At 40.9% G+C, this 19406-nt stretch overlaps 1 protein-coding gene across 1 annotated transcript in view; it reads left to right on the forward strand.

The window, feature by feature from the left end:
* T265_00922 (hypothetical protein) overlaps positions 1-16900 on the forward strand; it is a gene marked incomplete at both ends in the record, with an annotated part of 24500 nt that extends 7600 nt beyond the window's left edge. The window contains one exon of the mRNA XM_009164817.1: positions 16814-16900. Coding sequence (XP_009163081.1) covers positions 16814-16900 — 87 coding nt within the window. The remainder of the gene's footprint in view (positions 1-16813) is intronic.
* Positions 16901-19406: the final 2506 nt, after the last annotated feature.

The following is a 19406-nucleotide window of genomic DNA, read 5'->3' on the forward strand; positions in this document are numbered from 1 at the left end:
GAACGGTCAGCATGGGATTCCAAGAGTGACACGGTGCAACCCACGGTTTGTTTAAACCAGAAGCTGTAGTCGTAGGTTTCTGATGAGTAGGCCGTCGTCTGACCGGTAGTTTGTTCAGGTTCACCAGATGATGATTCGTCCTGTTGTGCTTGCCAGTTAAGCACCCGTAACCTGGTTTTGATGCTGATAGCCGATCGACCAGGAAAATACTGCTCCAATCTCGTGAACAGCTCGGTTTGCGTGCCACAAGATGGATATAAATTGTTAGCCAGGCGTAAGAGCGATTGTGACTCTTGCTGGGACCAGTGGGTACCGGAATACTTCACTCAGCCAAGCTTATCTGCATTATGCTGGGTGGGGTGTGGATGCCGGCGGTGTGGACTCAGGCCAATGTTCGCCGGAAAAAGGCGGGAACAATCAGCGCAGGCCAATTGGGCGACCGTGTTCGTACCAACGCTTTCATTGTCGTGAACTCGATGATGGGCTACCAAGCCAGCACTTGCCACATTCCTCACACGTGAACCCAACGAGTCTCTCCTGTGTACTGGTTGGAACTGGTGCGGAGCCGCCAGATGATTCGTAGTACACGTTGTCGAAAGTAACCAGCACATTGAAACCAAACGGGGTGGTTTGCCCTGTCTGGAGTTGCTGAACTCTTAGCTCACTTAGACAGACGTCCAGGCTACCCGGTCGGCACTACGAGGAGGTAGTTCAGCTCGCCGACTACTACTGTTACTAATACTACTAAATCTACTAAATACCCTGACATAGTAAACAGAAGTTTGCAACATGTCTCATTTCTCTCTACCCAGTTCAAAAAATCGTTTAACTGCACCATCCTTTTGGTGCCTAGCGTCCTTCCTACCTGCAGAAAGTATGACTGCTTGGATACTGCCAGTTTGCCCAAGCCTAGACAGGGGAAGTCGGGAGGCAGAGGAAGGGTTCGAACCACAGACTAAATTCGTGCTCTAACTACTGAGTCATTTCCCCTAGTTGACCTGAACTGTGTTAGTAAATGTCTTGGATATATCAACACAAAAAATAGAACGTCTGGACCAGTGACTTTCAGCTGGTGAGATGGTTGGAGGTTTTAAGGAAATAGTTGAATCCCATGAATAATTTTTTCACCTTGTGACATGCTACTGGATATTTCGCAGACACCTTAACTCTTGAACAGCATCACCCAGTGGGACAGCGGAGCATTTATCTAGACTCGATGACCTCCGGCTAATTCAGGTGCACATCACTCTCTCTTCTTCGTGTCCTGTTGCAACTGTTCTGGTGAATTCACACAGCGGCACACAAACTTGCGTCTTGTTCTCATTAGAGCGAATCAGCATGTCCTTGGCTGTGTTTGGATGTGAACCGCGGATAAGTGAGGTGAGCATGCCGTTGAGTTCACAGTGCAGAGCAAGGACCAATCTGAAAATGTTCACGGGGAAAAATAACATCCCGACAATGACCAGGATTTAAAACTTGTGCACTGGACTTCATGCATCTCCACATAAATTTGAAACACTGATAACCATGACATCAGCCACTGAAGACCGAGAGAACACCTTGACCTGAAACCGAACATTGCTTTTTTATGCCACACTATATAGTTGAGAGTAAAGATTGGGTGCATTTGTGTAAACCTAATGTAGCTTTTGATCGTTCCGATACCGTAACCAACCTTCACTGGATAGAACGCCTACATAGGAGCAGAAGTGTTCATAAAGGGATCGCGTACAAGTGAAAACCCAGCTGAATGCCCCAAGTGTATTTTTACTCGTGGTTTGTAAGGACACTAACAACCGCTTCCCAGCCGGCCGCTTTTTGAAGTCCTGTCTATATTTCGCCATCCCATTGGGAACCACCTCCCGATGGTTGTTCTAAATACTCTTCCTCATCGTGTTGTCATGAACGGATTCATCGGTGATTGCCGAATGATCCCGCTACCGCGTTGTTGAGAACCTAGCACATGTGTATAGCTGACATACTTACCCATGCGCTTTCATGCCCCATCTGCTCAACCTATTCTAACTAGTTCTGTCTCGATTTCCGTGTGATCCACGGAAATCGAGGACCGGAACCAGGAGACCGGAGTTGCGTGCTTCTGAAGCCACAAACGTGTACGACCGAGATTTGTTGTATAATTATGCTCACTGTTGTCTATATGGTACTTTCGAGCCTAGTTCTTATTCTTCCTATTCTGGACCATCATACCCACACATGACTCGAAGTTCCATATTGGGAAGCTCAACGCAGCCCATTTTGACGATTAACAATGTTCTTTTTCAACTGGCTAATTGGATTAACAAATTTGAACCGTGCAAGAGCACGGTTTCGAAAAATGAGGGACAAACTTACAGTTAATGAACTAGAAAGAGAATATGAGGTTCAGGTAGAAAGTATGTTCGACAGAAACCCAGAAACTGCGCCTATGTGGTGAACTCGAAGAAGGGTGAAACCCAACGTGTGCTGTCCATGAGTTTTCAGCAACCTTGTGAGTAGTGTTCCTTTAGAAAACTGTATGCTGCCACACACTGAATGTCGTACCGTATGCGTGCGGCACAGTCAGTTGAGAATTATCGTAACTGAGAGATTCAGCTGGACATGGTTGAGCCTCTCAGTAAAACCAAATGAGTTTGCGAATGAGCGTAGTTCACAGCTTCTCTCAACTGGAGTTGACGAGGTCTCAAGGACTACACCCGCCAAATTAGCCTCAGGAAGGTTGAAGCTTGTCGTGTGCTTTCAACTAGTTTTCAGCAACCTTTTGAGTAGCTTTCTCCCAGAAACTGAAGAGCATGCATTCACCAAATGACGTATTGAAATGCAGCAACCTAGCTGACGGGCCTCGAGTACCCTGAGTTTCAAGTTGTCTTATAATTACACTGCATCGTCAAGCCTTCTCGGTTACATTTTTCTTCTAATTGAGGAAACCCTATTGATAACCAAATGGTTTTTCATACGTTTTTCTAAAAGCCTCCTTAGATCCCGCGGTTATACTGCATCAATGGTATCAATGGTGCGGCTGTTGTGCGTGGGAAGTGACTGTTTTATGGCTTTACTTCACTTTATCTCTGGAATGTACCTCAAAAAGAACTTTTACCTAAAGCCGGGAGACTGCTCTGCCATGTTGTATCCAATTCGGCACCTGTGATGTTTAGAGAAAAGATGGCGCCGCGTGACCTTGTGTTACGCCGTCCATAAACCAATCTGGGCCCGTATGAAAATAAATTTCCCGATAGACTCGGTCGTTCCTACTTGTGCAGTGGTCCTTTAAAAAACGTCCTCTGCCGTGTCTATGTACTTCCGTATGATTTTGCAAAAAGATGAATTTATCTTCACATACAAGCGTTTGTACATTTGTTTTTCGCTTCGTCTTACGTCACTGCATTTCCATATTTTTTCGTGTTTTGCCACGCGACATATTCATGTCTCTTTTCACCTGTGGAGTCTTCAAACTTTCTGAGGCTTCATTTTACAAAATTATGAAGGATTACACGATACTTATTTTCATCTTGTGGGCAAGGAAAACAGGGGTTTGCTCTTGGAATGAGCATCTACTTTCCTTTGTTCATAGTGGAAGCTCGTCGCAAGCGCGTCATTCGTGTGGACGTCGCGAATATGGGTTGAAGTTGGATAAACGGCAGCCATCAGGCGAAAAATCATCAGTGCTTTGCAGATTTCATCGCCGATCACCAATTTTCTTGGTCCATTACTCCGGAAAGCAGATAAGTTGGGTGAATTGCCTCGGTGTATTAAATAGCAAAATAATATGGTTGTTACTCTCCGGGAAGCCTGGCAGAATAATGAAGGATTATTGAATCATGTACATAGATGATTACGGCTGATTGGAAGGGGACAATCCCGTTTTTTGTATAACAGGGTTTCTGTTCGCGTAATTTAAGCTCAAAACTTTCTACATTTTCAGCGAATTCTTCCTTCTCGATAGAAATCAGCTGTTTATTTTCAAACTGTTAACCTCAGTTGCGAAATCTTTCTCTTCCTCTGTTACTTATATCCGCAGATTTCACCCAGCATCATCTCCCATGAACTATCACTTTTTTTGTACCCCTTGTTCACCAGTTTGAGAGCATTTTTGGACCGATACGAATGTAACATACCAAACTTTTTAATACAAGGTTCATTGCCAAGTTAAACTACCTGTTTCAGCCAGATGTTCCAAGTTCGCAAGTGCCTAACTGAGTTCATCTGACTACCGTAAACTGACCCGAGTTAGATTTTAGAAATATCTGTTGTGGGGTTTGCAAGATATGTATTGTTCATACTCAAATCACTCTCGTTTAAACAGAGGTTCTCCTGCCCTGGTGTACTTCTTCTGGTGAGCAATGTAACACGTTCGCTTCGCGTGTCAGGTGTCCAGAGTTGAAACCCCGGCACGGCCATTAGATATGTACTGCTGATGAGCTCTAATAAGAGCGAAACTCGAGTCCAATGCTTCCTTTGGTGTGCACTCACCAGAGTAATTACGCTAGAATATTAGGGCGACTGTCCAAATGAGAGTAGTCTGAATATGAACAACTTCAAAAATAATCATGGCTCTTTCATAAGCGAAAATTCTTCATGTACTGGCATGAATAAATTGACCAGAGAGAATGTTCTTGCATTTTAAGACATGTTCCATCCAAAAAACGGCTACCGTGGTGTAAAATAGAAACTGCCATCTCACTGTTTTTCTCTGCTGCTTTGTGGAACAGGCAGATTTCCTGCTCTGGTCTTTAGTTACCTTCAAAAGAAGGAGAAAGGTCAATAGATCTGAAGTCAAGAAGGGCATAGAGAACTGACGGGATGGATCAAATAGGGATTGATGGCGAGATGAATCCTAGGTGAAAAACGTTACTTTGCGATGGAAATTCTCGTGGAACGCCTTGCAGAGTAGGCATATTTTTACTTTCGAACAGTCGTCGCAATCTACTGATCTTTGTACATTTCCAAGTCTTCAACTATATCTGATACGTATCATGAGTTTAACGGTGTAGTTCGCCGAGCACACGAAGCAGTTTACTTGCATACCTCCTTTCACTCAACAAGTCCACTGACACCGGCTGAACATCTACCCGCTAGGCAACATCGTCGTCAAAATAAGAATCATCAGCTTTCAAATGCGCACTTTTATTATCTAAAAGTGCTCACAAGCTAAATGCGACTTACGTCCCTTGATGAGGGCTTACCCAGGTCCGTCTATTGATAGTTTAGTTGTGCTCTGGAGTACTTTGTACACCTGGTCCACTCATTGCTTTTCTGCTTCGCCAAAATGATGCGTTTTGGAGTTTCTGGTTTTTGGATTATACAAACGTGTTTGCCGCCACCAGTCGAGGTGTGCTGCTGAAAATTCTGGCAAAAGGTGGAACCGAACAATGTTTGAGACTAAGCGGTCCAAACTTTGCTCTTTTCCCACTGGTATCTTTGTGTTCCAGGGCTATATAAATTACAATCTTTTTTTACATTCTGCTTTTGCAGTAGGTCAAGTTCTGACGTCATAATCCAGTATATGTCTAAAGAAGATTACGTGATCCGTTCTGGAGGCTAGAAACGTGAGCTAAAGAGCTCGAAAAAACCGTGGAATGGTTCCAGGGGATGTAATCTGTTCCATATTGTGTTTGAAAGTGACGACCTACTATGCGTACCGCCGCAAAGTACTTGGAAGTAGGCGTCTGTGGAAACTACCGCTAGTACATTCCTCATCAGAGTCCACAGTCGAACAGAGGCTCCCGTAGAGGATATGATCCTCACACCAAGGTCAACCACAGCATGCATCCCACAACCCAAACCGTGTTGTTTCTTTGTATTACCCGGACTTCCTGAATGACTTCAAGCATATTACATTACGTTACAAACGCATGAGGCTTTCAAAGAATGTCACTGTTGATCTTCTGTTGAATGAATACAGTAAGGCTTGACCTAACCTTTCCTGAACTTTCCTTTAGGATACTCAACCTCTACCTCACTTTGACTGCAGATACTTGTGGAATAGATCCCATAATGAAATACTACTTTGCCAGCACTTCTGTCCTGATTTATATGTTGGTACATCTATCGTTGTCAATCTCATATCCTAACAGATTATATGAAACCCTAGGGTTTTTTATATTCATGCTCCATCCCGGGTGAACAGAGCTCTGTCACTATTGTCTTAGCTTATCAAAAACATGTTTTTACTTTGAAAACCAGGCCCGTTGGCACTCAAACAGTGTGCCTGAAACTCGGAATCAGGATCTTTCGTGATCAAATTCTGAGAGTCAACCTAACATTTTCCCCAAACGTATACATCCCTACATTTCATTGTACGAATGTCCATCCAGTCCGTTTTAGCCTCCACACGTCACTAAATGGAAAGCATTGCTATGATCTAATTTTTGAACGTCATTCCTCGTTTGTCTAAGCAACAGCTTGCAGTTATCTTACGTGAACAGTGCCTTCACTCAACTTATGGTAACAATTTAATTTAGGTGGTGTTGTCGTGTGGTCTGAAGTTCAAGTTTACTTGGCATTTTTAGTAAACCCAAGAAATTTTATGAAAAGAACGCTAGTCCCAATAAACCATCAAGAATGACCCATCAAATTTACGGTTCCGATATCTCAAGGTGCAATGGACATGAAAATGTTTCAGGTGAGCGACGTTACGTTTTGCAAATCTCAATATGAGGTTGCCAGAAAAACCGGAGATCTGCAAAAACGGATGAGCAGCATGCAGTACCATAAAACTGACTGAAATCGCCTTCTTATGTGAAGATTTCGCACTGCTTCTTTCATGTTTTCCTGCACCGCAGCAGTCAGTGTAATGAATAATGGAATAAAATACACACCGTACAATCAGACGATACCTAGGTCGCTTGTCTGAGTGTGTCCTTCACAGAATAACATTGTGAAATGTAAGTTGTCTCACTATTTTCAAATCATACTCCACGAGGATACTATTTATTCCGTTTGAGGATGATGGATCGATGTAAATCGTGATAGCGCTGGCATAAACAAACAACAATCTATTTTCGTTTCGAAAGGAGGCACAAGTTGGATGCGTAAACAACGAGCCGATTATGGTATGCATCTGTTGTTTATCTTTCCTTAAAGTTGGTTATAATCCGCTTCAAATCACAAACTTGCTCTTTATTTGCCAGAAAATGTTGGCGTTTCCGAAAACATTCAACCAGTATATGCCTAGGACATGTTGTGTCAGGGTGGTGATAACTTGCGAAATACAACATTCTGGTTATCTGCTTGTTTTTGGTGTGCCGTTGAACAAAATGTACACAACACTTTAGCCAACGCCCAACGCATGTTTGATTCCAAGTCAGAATATCTCTACAAAAATTCTTGAGAGGAGATAAGAACGCTCATCCACGCGTGTTGAAATCTTTCGGCATTTAACTGTTCACCGACAGTGACCAAAAACGCAGTGAATTTTGACAAGGAAGCTAAACAGTTAGCCTTCTGGTGGCTTGCACACACTTGCCACTAAATGGTTAGGGGAGGCTTACGCTCATTTTATCTCAGCTGACTATTGTAGTTACCAATTCTCTTAGTTGATCCCGGCTTCAAAATTATTGAGTATGAGAACGGGGAGGTGCAACTATTGCATTGTGGAACAAAGTTTACACTACAGATTCATTGAGTTTGATCGCGTATATAAATTTCGGCCCGCGCGATAAATGAGAACAAACGCGAAATCCATCAAATCACAAAACAAACCAAACAGCGCTGGATTTCTGGAATATGATTTTACATACATATGTGATTTCTTTTGCCTAGTGGCAACCTAAATTTTGTTTCACCGACTTTGGATTATCAACCAGATTGAAGTCGGTCGTCTAGTTGGCTTGATAAAAATGTATTTGGAAGACAGTGCACACCAGATGGGGTTTTATCTCACCCATATTTGTGAATGGAGTAGCGTTCTGTGAAGAAAAATGGTCAAGAGTGCCTGGACATAAGATCTACCATTTGATGTCTTGCAACTGGCCCTTAGACTTGATGGTCTGTGGATCTGTTGTTTTCGCACCGAACATGTAAAGAATATTTGGTATTAGGTTGGTACCAGATCCGAAAGCCTCCGCCACATGATAGGCTTCGTTTTTATATAGGTCCATTAGATGAACGCCAATTGGTCGGATTTATGGTCCTTTAATTAACAAGCCAGAATCTATGGCTTGGAAATTACTGGATTCTCCGCGAGGAAGGAAATCAAATCAAACGATGCCTTACCACAAAATACAACTATTTACGAATCAAGTTGAATGGCACATAGACCACTTTAGATTTCATTCTGTATGATAGCCAAAACGTCAAAATATATTTTCTTAACAATCACACTACTTGTAAAGTTGCTGAAAACGTTTCAACAAACTTACAAGTAATATGTTACTTCAGAAAAGCATCTGACTATTTTATAGTTGTCGTATGACTGAATAGGTCACCAGCCTGTCAAAGCAAGATTCCAAACAGACCGAAGACGTACTTACGTGCACTAATCCAAGTTAGATTGTCTGGCGACGAAACGCAAATTCAACTAATCTACCAACTTCCAAGTTTTGTGGTTTTGTAAAAATGTCAAATGATTAGATGTTCAGCACGACCAACTGAAAAAACCATTCTCTGACAGTACAGTAGCCACATCACGTTGGACGGATCTCAAAATACAACCTCGAGTAAATAAATGTACACAAATGACAACTCGCTTTTTTGAGGCGGACTGTAATAAGAAGTGATTTCCGAAAAAACGGAGAAGAGCCCAATAATGTGTAAATCAAATGAGTAACAGACACACTTGTGAAAGGAGGCAAGCCCTTCGCCGTGGAGTTGTTTACTAGAGAACACCAAATGAACAATTACATACTATAGGACGGGAAAGCAAAACTTTCATATTCACACTGCTCTATAAAAACCAAGTATCCGTCTTCTTAGAATTCCCTGGATGTTCACTTAATATCACGTAATTTTAAACGAATGCTGCAAATAATTTCCGCAAATTTCGTAAAAAAATCCCACCTTCCATCAGATCAATGTGGATTTACAGGAAAACCTCATGCTACTCGCATGCCCATCAGTAGTATCCACCGTTACACTTGTAGTTCGTTTACAACACGAGACCTCAGACTAAACGGGCCCCCCTTTTCAAATTTGAAAACAGTCAATTGACAATTGTAAGCACAAACTCATTTAACCAAGCTTATTTAGTTATTGAAACAAGAAGAAAAACTTTCTTTAAAGAACTGAGTGGTGGAGAAATATTTGCATAATATATTTCCTCTTGAGTTGCACAGATTCCATAGCCCAAACAAATAGCAGGTTGCCCAATCTGAGGCGAAGGTTCCCAAAATCAACTCAACACATATCGTTTACTCTCGCAAAGAAAGGTGATCGCACACGGTCCACTATCTTTAATGGCAGGTATCATTACAACAGAAAACTTTTGGGCAGCACAAAACAATTTCCTTCAGCCAAGTGAGCAATTGTTTAGTCTTTTTAAGCACTTATACTGCTACCTTATTTCTTATCACTTATTACTTATACAAACCCCGGATGATTTGGCACTCCACACTACGTAAGTTTATCAAGAGAAGACGTTTCGTCCATATCCATTGGTACATTTTTGGTATGGCCTCAACAGAACTCGGCCTGTCTTATGGTCGAAACTTTGTGCTTGAGTAGAAAAATAGCTCGTTAGTTATCATGAAATTTCTCTCTAGCCTTGGCTCGGTAGGGGTATTTTTCAAACTTTTCGGATTATTTTGCTTCTCATCCTAATTTTTAGTTGCTATCAACGACAGTTTTTCATCTGAAGTTTCAACCGTTGATTTTATGCACCAACTTATTTATTCTGTGGAGTGTGGAAAGAAGAATGGTGGACGAACGGTTTAACTATGTCTCCAGTCAATAGCTCCAAGCGCTCTGATTTCTGTGTTAATTATCTCGCAACAACAGAATCATCAGTTGACTTTGGCTTGTCGAGTGAGTGGCACCACCAGTCGGCACCACGAGGAGGGTTTCAGCGTTCCAACTACTAACTAACTAACTAACTAACTAACTAACTAACTAACTAACTAACTAACTAACTAACTAACTAACTAACTAACTAACTAACTAACTAACTAACTAACTAACTAACTAACTAACTAACTAACTAACTAACTAACTAACTAACTAACTAACTAACTAACTAACTAACTAACTAACTAACTAACTAACTAACTAACTAACTAACTAACTAACTAACTAACTAACTAACTAACTAACTAACTAACTAACTAACTAACTAACTAACTAACTAACTAACTAACTAACTAACTAACTAACTAACTAACTAACTAACTAACTAACTAACTAACTAACTAACTAACTAACTAACTAACTAACTAACTAACTAACTAACTAACTAACTAACTAACTAACTAACTAACTAACTAACTAACTAACTAACTAACTAACTAACTAACTAACTAACTAACTAACTAACTAACTAACTAACTAACTAACTAACTAACTAACTAACTAACTAACTAACTAACTAACTAACTAACTAACTAACTAACTAACTAACTAACTAACTAACTAACTAACTAACTAACTAACTAACTAACTAACTAACTAACTAACTAACTAACTAACTAACTAACTAACTAACTAACTAACTAACTAACTAACTAACTAACTAACTAACTAACTAACTAACTAACTAACTAACTAACTAACTAACTAACTAACTAACTAACTAACTAACTAACTAACTAACTAACTAACTAACTAACTAACTAACTAACTAACTAACTAACTAACTAACTAACTAACTAACTAACTAACTAACTAACTAACTAACTAACTAACTAACTAACTAACTAACTAACTAACTAACTAACTAACTAACTAACTAACTAACTAACTAACTAACTAACTAACTAACTAACTAACTAACTAACTAACTAACTAACTAACTAACTAACTAACTAACTAACTAACTAACTAACTAACTAACTAACTAACTAACTAACTAACTAACTAACTAACTAACTAACTAACTAACTAACTAACTAACTAACTAACTAACTAACTAACTAACTAACTAACTAACTAACTAACTAACTAACTAACTAACTAACTAACTAACTAACTAACTAACTAACTAACTAACTAACTAACTAACTAACTAACTAACTAACTAACTAACTAACTAACTAACTAACTAACTAACTAACTAACTAAGCTTCGTTTTCGCTGACTACTCAGATAAAACTGTCTAGTTAGTTGAGTGTCTGACTGAGTGGACAGCGGGCTGAAATCTAGGTTATATCCCCTAGGTTCATACCTATTTGTACCTGTGATTATTAAGTTAACACGACAACAGTGACAACATGTAAACTCGAGGGAATCAGTATAGCTGGCTAATGTGCAAAGCCTCGTCGCAAGCCATCGGCTGGCATTAACAATATTCAAAAATGGACAATTGCTTTGAACGCCTGTTTACCATCGAGGTACGCGCATCGCACATCAATTCCTTCAACACCTCACCTAGGTTAGCACTGTGACAGTGCTACTTAGATCCGCCCCCTGACACACCATTCGAACACNAGAATAATAAATAATAACCCGGAGCTCCCCCATTAACGATACAGTGAGCACTATTGTCATCCTCAAGATGATAGTCTCTTGCGAACACTCATCAGGGAATGGAGAATTTCACCAGGGTCCCACAAGGTCATGTTTGTCAGGTTGATGTGTGAGCACCTTGGTCAGGCATGAGAGTTCGTGTGTTGAATGGGTCCACATGGTTTGGTCCTCCACCAAACGATAACCCGGGTAGTTTGCTTCAAAGATTGCCGAAAAGGTGCATTTTAACCGACTCGACGATCCAAAGAGAAGACTAAAGAATAACACCTCTATGCAAAAGAACATCACCGGAAGAAATACAAGAGTACTATGACAGCATGATACAACACACCTGTGAACAAAGAGCGGTGGATGCTATGAAAACCAAGATGACATACCTGCAGTGATCATTGCGGCGCAAAGACTGCGTCAAACACTGCGTGGGACGGACAGTTGAAAAGGAACAATAAACACTAATCTGCTCCCAGGAGACGCGATCAATTCTCAAACGTCTCTCAAAGTGGAAACTAGTATGGACGCAAATTCAACGCACATACGATGCCACCTGTGTGACCAAGCAAAAAGTAACAAAGGTTGCGAATCTAGGATGGTCCGGCGCTCCAACAATAAAGCAATAAACGAGCAAGGTGAGATCAAATTTGCCTGGCACTTGTTGAAGGTGTAATAAATACAGCGCCATACGAGGACCAAAAATGTCTCTCTAGAACGAGAATAACAAGAACTATCAGGCCAAAGAAGCAAACGGGCTGACGAGCGGAAAGTCACAACAGAAAACGTGCGCAAGCCAGTAGGTCAAAAGGAAGAAAGCAATTCATAATTTGTAGGCCCACTGGTGATGACGAATAACGGAACGTATTGCGGACGGAGGGTGGACAAATGGCCATCAAAACAACAAGAAAGCGAGCCAAAACGAAACACAAGTTGGCCAATCCAGACGAAAAAAGGGGTAAACAAGTGGTAGGTAGACGGATCAGTCAAACGCAAGAAAGACATACCACAAAGCAACAATTTCGAGATTGACCCAAAAAATGGAATGGATTTCACACTCAAGCATAAGAAACTCATTATGAAGGTACAAAAATCACGACGGAAAACTGAAATTAGACAAACAACCACGAAACTGATGATGTTCATTCATTTGGTGATTAGACGTCTGAAAGCGAATTTCCAGCCTGAACCAACCGATCAACTGCCACCTGATCGACATCCAGTTGACGTCACACGCCACAGATGTTTGAAGGTCACGGAGTTTTTCTTTTGAGAATTCGCCACTCGAGGGGTCAGTCAACACGTGAGCGACTGGCGCGGTTTGCCGTTACTGAAAGATGGTTGGCGCGCTTCTGATGGTCCTGAACAAAGATGAAGCAGTTGTACAATTTTCTTGGCATTTTAGCGTAGATCAGCTTCACTGACAGGATGGAACCTCTACTGAATATGATCAAATCTCTTCACGTCATACTGCGTTTTAAATTATTTTGTGATGCTTCAAGTGCGCGTCCTTCCAGCATGTAAGCAAAATTAGGTGTTCACACACTGGAGAGCGGATCGCAATGGGAGACCGAAACATCACCTGAGGCTTATGCCGTCAACCTCTCAAAAAAATGAACTTTTGTTCCCATTCAGTTGTGGTCTACTGAACTGATTTTACAAGAAAGTATGCTTTATTAAGAAGTGAATTTCTTGGTTTGCAAAAAGCACAAAAAATGAGGGTTACACGAAATAAGTCTTCCGTTGTGAATTTTCGAAAATCAGCCAACTTGAAGACATGATTTTGCAGAATGCCAAATGGTTTTAAATGTCATTTTGAATTGTCACAGTTTAACTTCTCACTATCACAAACGGGACACAAACGTGACATTTTGTCGCTTTTACACATCAGAGAAATCTTTCACACTAAATATTTGGCGGCAAACCTATGGGAAAAACCTCATAATACGTAGGATTCTGGATTTCGTTACACATAATCGGTGATATTAAAGGTGTATAGCTAGTCACACAACCTAATTGGGTTTATCGTTTTGGCTTTTAAGACGCACGTGACGTCAGAATTTTGAGAGAACCTCCATGAATTAACCACACAGTTGGTCAGTTGACTACAATTCAAATATGTGTTTAAGCCTCCGCAGAGTTTATAGGGAGCGGAGTAACATACTACTCGACGCATTCCATGGAAGCGGATGACATTGGTGCAAGGTCTCCCCTGTGTCCTCCGTGGAATAGGGCGCATGGTGATGAATTGGGTTCTAACTGGAACAAAAATAAAGGTGCGCTAGAAGGAAAACATTTGAGATTTATCCAAAAATCCAACATTTGAGGATGTCGTCAACACCAGATTACTTGACAGAAACAGCAGGACTGAAGGATTCTGGATGGTTTTATATAATTCAACCCAGTTTTGTGGTATCTACAATATTATTCCGTAAATAACTTATTTAAGCTACCTGCTTCAGCCCAGTGGTATCTACAATATTATTTCGTAAATAACTTATTTAAGCTACCTGCTCGATATTTTGAGCTTGTTAGGCTAAAGTCATTCCTTTTAAGCAGTGATGATCACTATGTGCACATGAAATGTTCAATCGAAGTGTAAAAAAATTCAAAACCATTACTTTTGGGCGCTATTACAAACAATCTAGATCACTTAATTATTCCGGGAATATTGGTTTCCCGAAGATGATTCTCCAATATGAATCTGTTTTAAATACTACTTTTCACTACTACTACTTTTCCGATCAAGTTTGTTTCATCGATTGGAAGCGATATTTATCGACAGTTTTTGCTTTCCTGATTAGCTTACAGGAGATTCACGTGAGTCCTGAAATCATGAATCATTACCAACAAAACTGGTAAAACAATGTGAAACAATACTGAACCAATAAATGGATTTGACTGACGTCTCAAATAGTTAAGATTAACAGAATGGAAAACCGTTTTCAACACCCTGACTACCGGCCCCTTCGAAATAATGCTAGAAATTCTCCCACGGAATTTTGATGAAACAGCTTAAGAAGAGGATACAGAATGCTAAGCGTCGCCTCCAGTAAGATAAGTGCGTCGAATTTGCATCGGCCGTCCGCTAATAATTAGCTTTAGTTATACTCCCCCCCAGATAGAACAACACGCCTACCCTTTTAACGCCTGTCTTACTCAATAAATAAGGCAGTAAATCGTTGCATTCGAAGACATTTGGAACAAGAAAGTTATATGTTTTGATTATAAAAGTCATAACCTGGATGGTTCAGACAACTGAATGTGCTGTTGACATGACGACAGTAAAACAGAACGACGTTTTGGGTGCCCTAAATTGTCGCAGGTACAAAAGTTACATGACGTCGCTGGGTAAAAAATATACAATGAAAGCGTAAATAAACCCACCGGAAAATCAACTCCAGTAGTTTCAATGAGCGTTCACTTCATCATCTATGCACATAGTCTAGCCAACAAACCCAAGGACACAATCAAGTCATCTTTGTTCTCTAGGATGGCCAACTCATTTTCTTAAACTCAACTTTGATCGTTTCCAGTCATGGGGAGGCGAGCAATCTTCTAAAATTTTAAGGAATGTCTAAGCACAGGTGAAATCTAGACGAAGAGTTTTGATCATGTTTACAAAGCACTCTCTCAAATATTGCCTTCAAGACAATCAGAAATAAAAACTTTTTTTACTCCAACCTTACTTGCTTAGGCCGGCTAATATTCCTAAATTTGTAAGAAAAAATTTGGTTAGTTAAAAACACCCACCATCTTAGCCTATCACGGCCCTCAAAATAGCTCCCGCCTCTTGGGATGAAACCCATAACGCTAATTATAGGTTGGTAAAAACTTTTCAGCAAGTTAATGAACACAGGATATGCCAAGAAAAATCATAATGTGGAATCTCGAATGCTGTGACGACCGAATCATTAGATGGCCTTTGTGCGCCAAAAGAATTTGAAAATAGTTGTATTAGATTACCCCTCTGTATGGTTCTTTCCGATTATGGCTTGAATACGTGAGTTCATTTTCCGATTTCGCCCTCGGTGGTCGAAGGCCTTACGTCAACGATCAAAAAACAGCAATTCAGATGGATTCGATCGGTCTAGTAAGTTATAAAATAGGAGTGCAGAATGTTGACCGACTTCCGTGACATACAACTGATGAGGCACGATCTGGTAAGGACGCGCATGGTTCGCTTGTACACGGCCGAACGTTTATTCTCGTTTCACCTAAACAGTCTCGCAATGAACGATTGCAGTTGACATAAGTAGGCCACATGCATTTAGCTCCCAACTAAATCCACCCAAGAGCATTTGTTTTTCAAATTTTATGATCCTAAACTGAGGCGCGACGATGTTGTCTAAAAACAATCATAATTTGTGATAAAAAATGCAAGCTCATCCTGTGAGGTTTATCATCGGCCGCTCGTAACCATCGTATGGTGCTGCTCGTTTAGATCTACCCGGTGATTCTTGAGAATACAAGGATAAAACAGCTCTACAGTAGGTCCCCGCATTTTATAATCATTTGACTGCTTCCGTGCCCCGAGAATGAACTGATTTTCTTTGAGGTATTGAGTAAGACATTGAATATATGCATCCAAAGAGAACAATAACTCTTAAGCATTTGTCCATTTGACAGATTGCTGAAAGCTACCACAAGTGTTCAACGTTCTGCTTCTGAGCCCTCTGGTTCCCGGTCAAATCTGGTGCAACGTTAAACCGCAAAAAGGCAAAGCTTCGGAAAAGTCTGTATGATAAAATTTATGAACAGTCTTCTGTATCTATTTGGAAAACCTGGACAAGTTCTGATGCACCTGTCATCTGCCGATGTCCCAGCATACTGACATATTCTGACTGCCGGGAGGATAAGACCAGGCCAGTCAATTTTTCAATCGTGGGAACCAAAATCGCTTGTGGTTGTAAATCACATTTTGTTGCTAGTAGCGTCAAGTAACTCTTGACGTCAACTCGAATCCCCCTTCCAAATCGAAATGACGTTGGTCAAGCCCACTGATACGTCTAGAGGTTTAAGCATAAGTGGTTGAAAATTATCTGGAGGCATATGCTTAAAAATAGAATATTTTCTGTTGTATATTAGCGATGAATTGTACAGTCTAAAAACGTCCCAGAAACATGCAGGTTGTCCTTTGTGGTACTGAGAGAAAATTGTGCTCCAGCGAGCATTTTTCTGCGGCAAGTATTCATTTGATTTTACATTTTTGTAGGATCTTCAAACAGTGATGGGTGAATGGGTGACTCCGTTTACTATCGTAGTTAGTCCTATGCATCACGAGATCAGTAGAGATCAGTGAACTTTGTAAATCTGCTTATGTTGAGAGGGAAGTACCTGCCGGTTCAGGTTTCTGTGTGCAACCAACCCCGTTCATTACATTATGTATGCAGTAAAGGAGAGTACCGCGGAATTTCGCTCAAGACGACCGGCAGGCTAGGAACCCGAGGCATCGAACCACTCACTCACGCTTTCATTTCCCAGTAAAATCGCGATTCTACCGGCAGGACAATGCATACGCGTGAAATGAGCTCAAGGAGTACAAACCTAAAGCCGAGATGATTCTGGCCAAATCATTTGGGTTACTTGGAGTATCATTCCATACCATCAATAGTATTCAAATTACCGAATGATCTTTGTAGTTTCGGCCTCTCGCCAGTCTAGTTTCTCTGGTAGACATGGATAAACATCAAAATATGCCTAAAAGGACGTTATGCAGTCTTCCGAGTCTAACTTTGGATTCATCTTTCGAGAAATGAGGGCTGTATTTTCATATAAAATGCTTGAGTCGTGTTTGGCTCTCATTCAGCTCTTTGCACGGTGCATCCCGTTGTCTGCATTCGGATTTGAAATGCAATACAGACAAGAAATCAGTAGCCTTGCATGCATCTGGACAGGTGAACAAAATCTAACCGCATGTAGTTTTGTCAAAGATTTAAACGACACACCAGTAGTTTTCCCAGTTTTATTGACCGGTGGTTCCCCATCATAGCTTCACAGTCATCTGTCACCACAAGTGATTTGAACTGCTAGTACACGTTTGGTTACCTGTGAGTTTATTCACACTTTGTTTATCTGATATCTCCATCAGTTCTCCGTGATGAACAGTCGTTTCCTGACGCAACTAACGTAGTCTGTTCTCACAAATAGTTGCTCAATTTTGACGATGACAAGCACTAACTGTAACATTATCGGGAGAGCAAGACAGTTTCAACGAGTGTTGTGAGAATTCAGTTGCAAAGCTGCACACAGAATTAACAAAGAAACGAAATGTCATGAAGTGGACACGCTGTCAAAGAAATGAATTAGGAGCTTGTGGCATTGGAAACCAGTTGGTGTGTATGCAGGCATAGTCGCGATAGAATTTCAATGAGCAAACACTAGTTCTAATGTTTTGTTAATAACGACTGATTTCTGAGATAATGAAATTCTTTCGCCTTTTCACATGAAATCTGAAGCTAGATTACGACGCCAAACGTCTCCGGCGGTTTGTTGAACAACAGTTGGTTAAACATTCTCTTCGCTACATCTGCGGCCAGCGTGGCAAGATGGTGAGATCGTGAACTAAGATCTGGACAACCTCACATCATTAGCTAGGTCTTCAGTATGCCCCCGTCCCAAAATTCTACAAACATATAGCTGTATAAATAAAGAGGCAACAAGAAGCCTTTAAAAGTTTTTAAAAAATGCTGTGACGGACCGCGTCTTGTTTTAACTCGCACTTCTGTGCTGTACTTTCAAGGTTTTGTAATTGGATCCTGGGTCCGACTTTTATCCGAAAGGTAATCAATGCGTCTATTCTGCCCGCCAGAAAACCAGACAACTTCTTGCACCGAAATTCGAGTTTCTTGCAAAACTTCTTCTCCGAAGAGGGTCACAAAATTTAGCCAGGTGTGGCGAACTTCCCGCAATTTTATGTTCAAAACAGATTAGCTCACAAACCACTAACGCTTGCGATACTCCGAATGGTAGACAGGTTCCAAATAGGTCGGAAATGGGGAAGAGTGACTGATGAAAAGGGTGGTTACTACCCCCTTTCCTAGGCAACTAAAAACCCCGTGAAATCGTATCAACCGGAAACTAAAGAGCTCTGAATGCTTTACCACTCTTTCTTTCCAAGTTAAATTTCAAGTTTGACTTGCGGACAGTTACACCTAGCCCGTAAATATTTGTGTGCACAAACCAACCCACACACCAAAACAATGACCACTTTCTTTTCCTTTTCTGTTCTGTCTGTAAAAAGTGTGCAAAACAATCGGATGACATGGTATAGTTCCCTCTTTTGTCACGCACATGAGGAGCAAAATACCGGGGCTCTGGAAACTTGCGAATGTTATTGGCTTAATTGATCTACTGAAAGTACACGGGTATGATAAATATGGAGTAGTTTCAATAGTAGGGTACACTCCCATAATGAGCTGACAAGATCAGTCAATTAGGTTTCAGAGAGTCTTGTGAGAGTTTGATGACCTACAATCGGATGTAGTGTTGCTTGGGTCAGGAAAAAACGGACTTCCGTACGTCTTAAAATCAAGACGTAGCAAACGAAGTGATCGACTCATCGGGGACGAACCAGGCTATGAAATCAGTTCAAGGGATAAACCGTTATCACCCGACTAGCCGGTGGAGATCCATGAGGTGTTGCGTAGTTGAACGCTTTCACAAAATTCCCCCGCTGGGGTGACTACGTAGTCGAACCAGTCACATATCGATAATCCCATTCAGAACCTCTACGTCCCATACTTGTTTTTCGCTGATTAGAACTGTTGTAAGGTTACAACGAAAAAAACCTCATTAGCGAAATACAC

This window comes from Opisthorchis viverrini (assembly GCF_000715545.1).
Source record: "Opisthorchis viverrini unplaced genomic scaffold opera_v5_9, whole genome shotgun sequence".
Taxonomy (NCBI): domain Eukaryota; kingdom Metazoa; phylum Platyhelminthes; class Trematoda; order Opisthorchiida; family Opisthorchiidae; genus Opisthorchis; species Opisthorchis viverrini.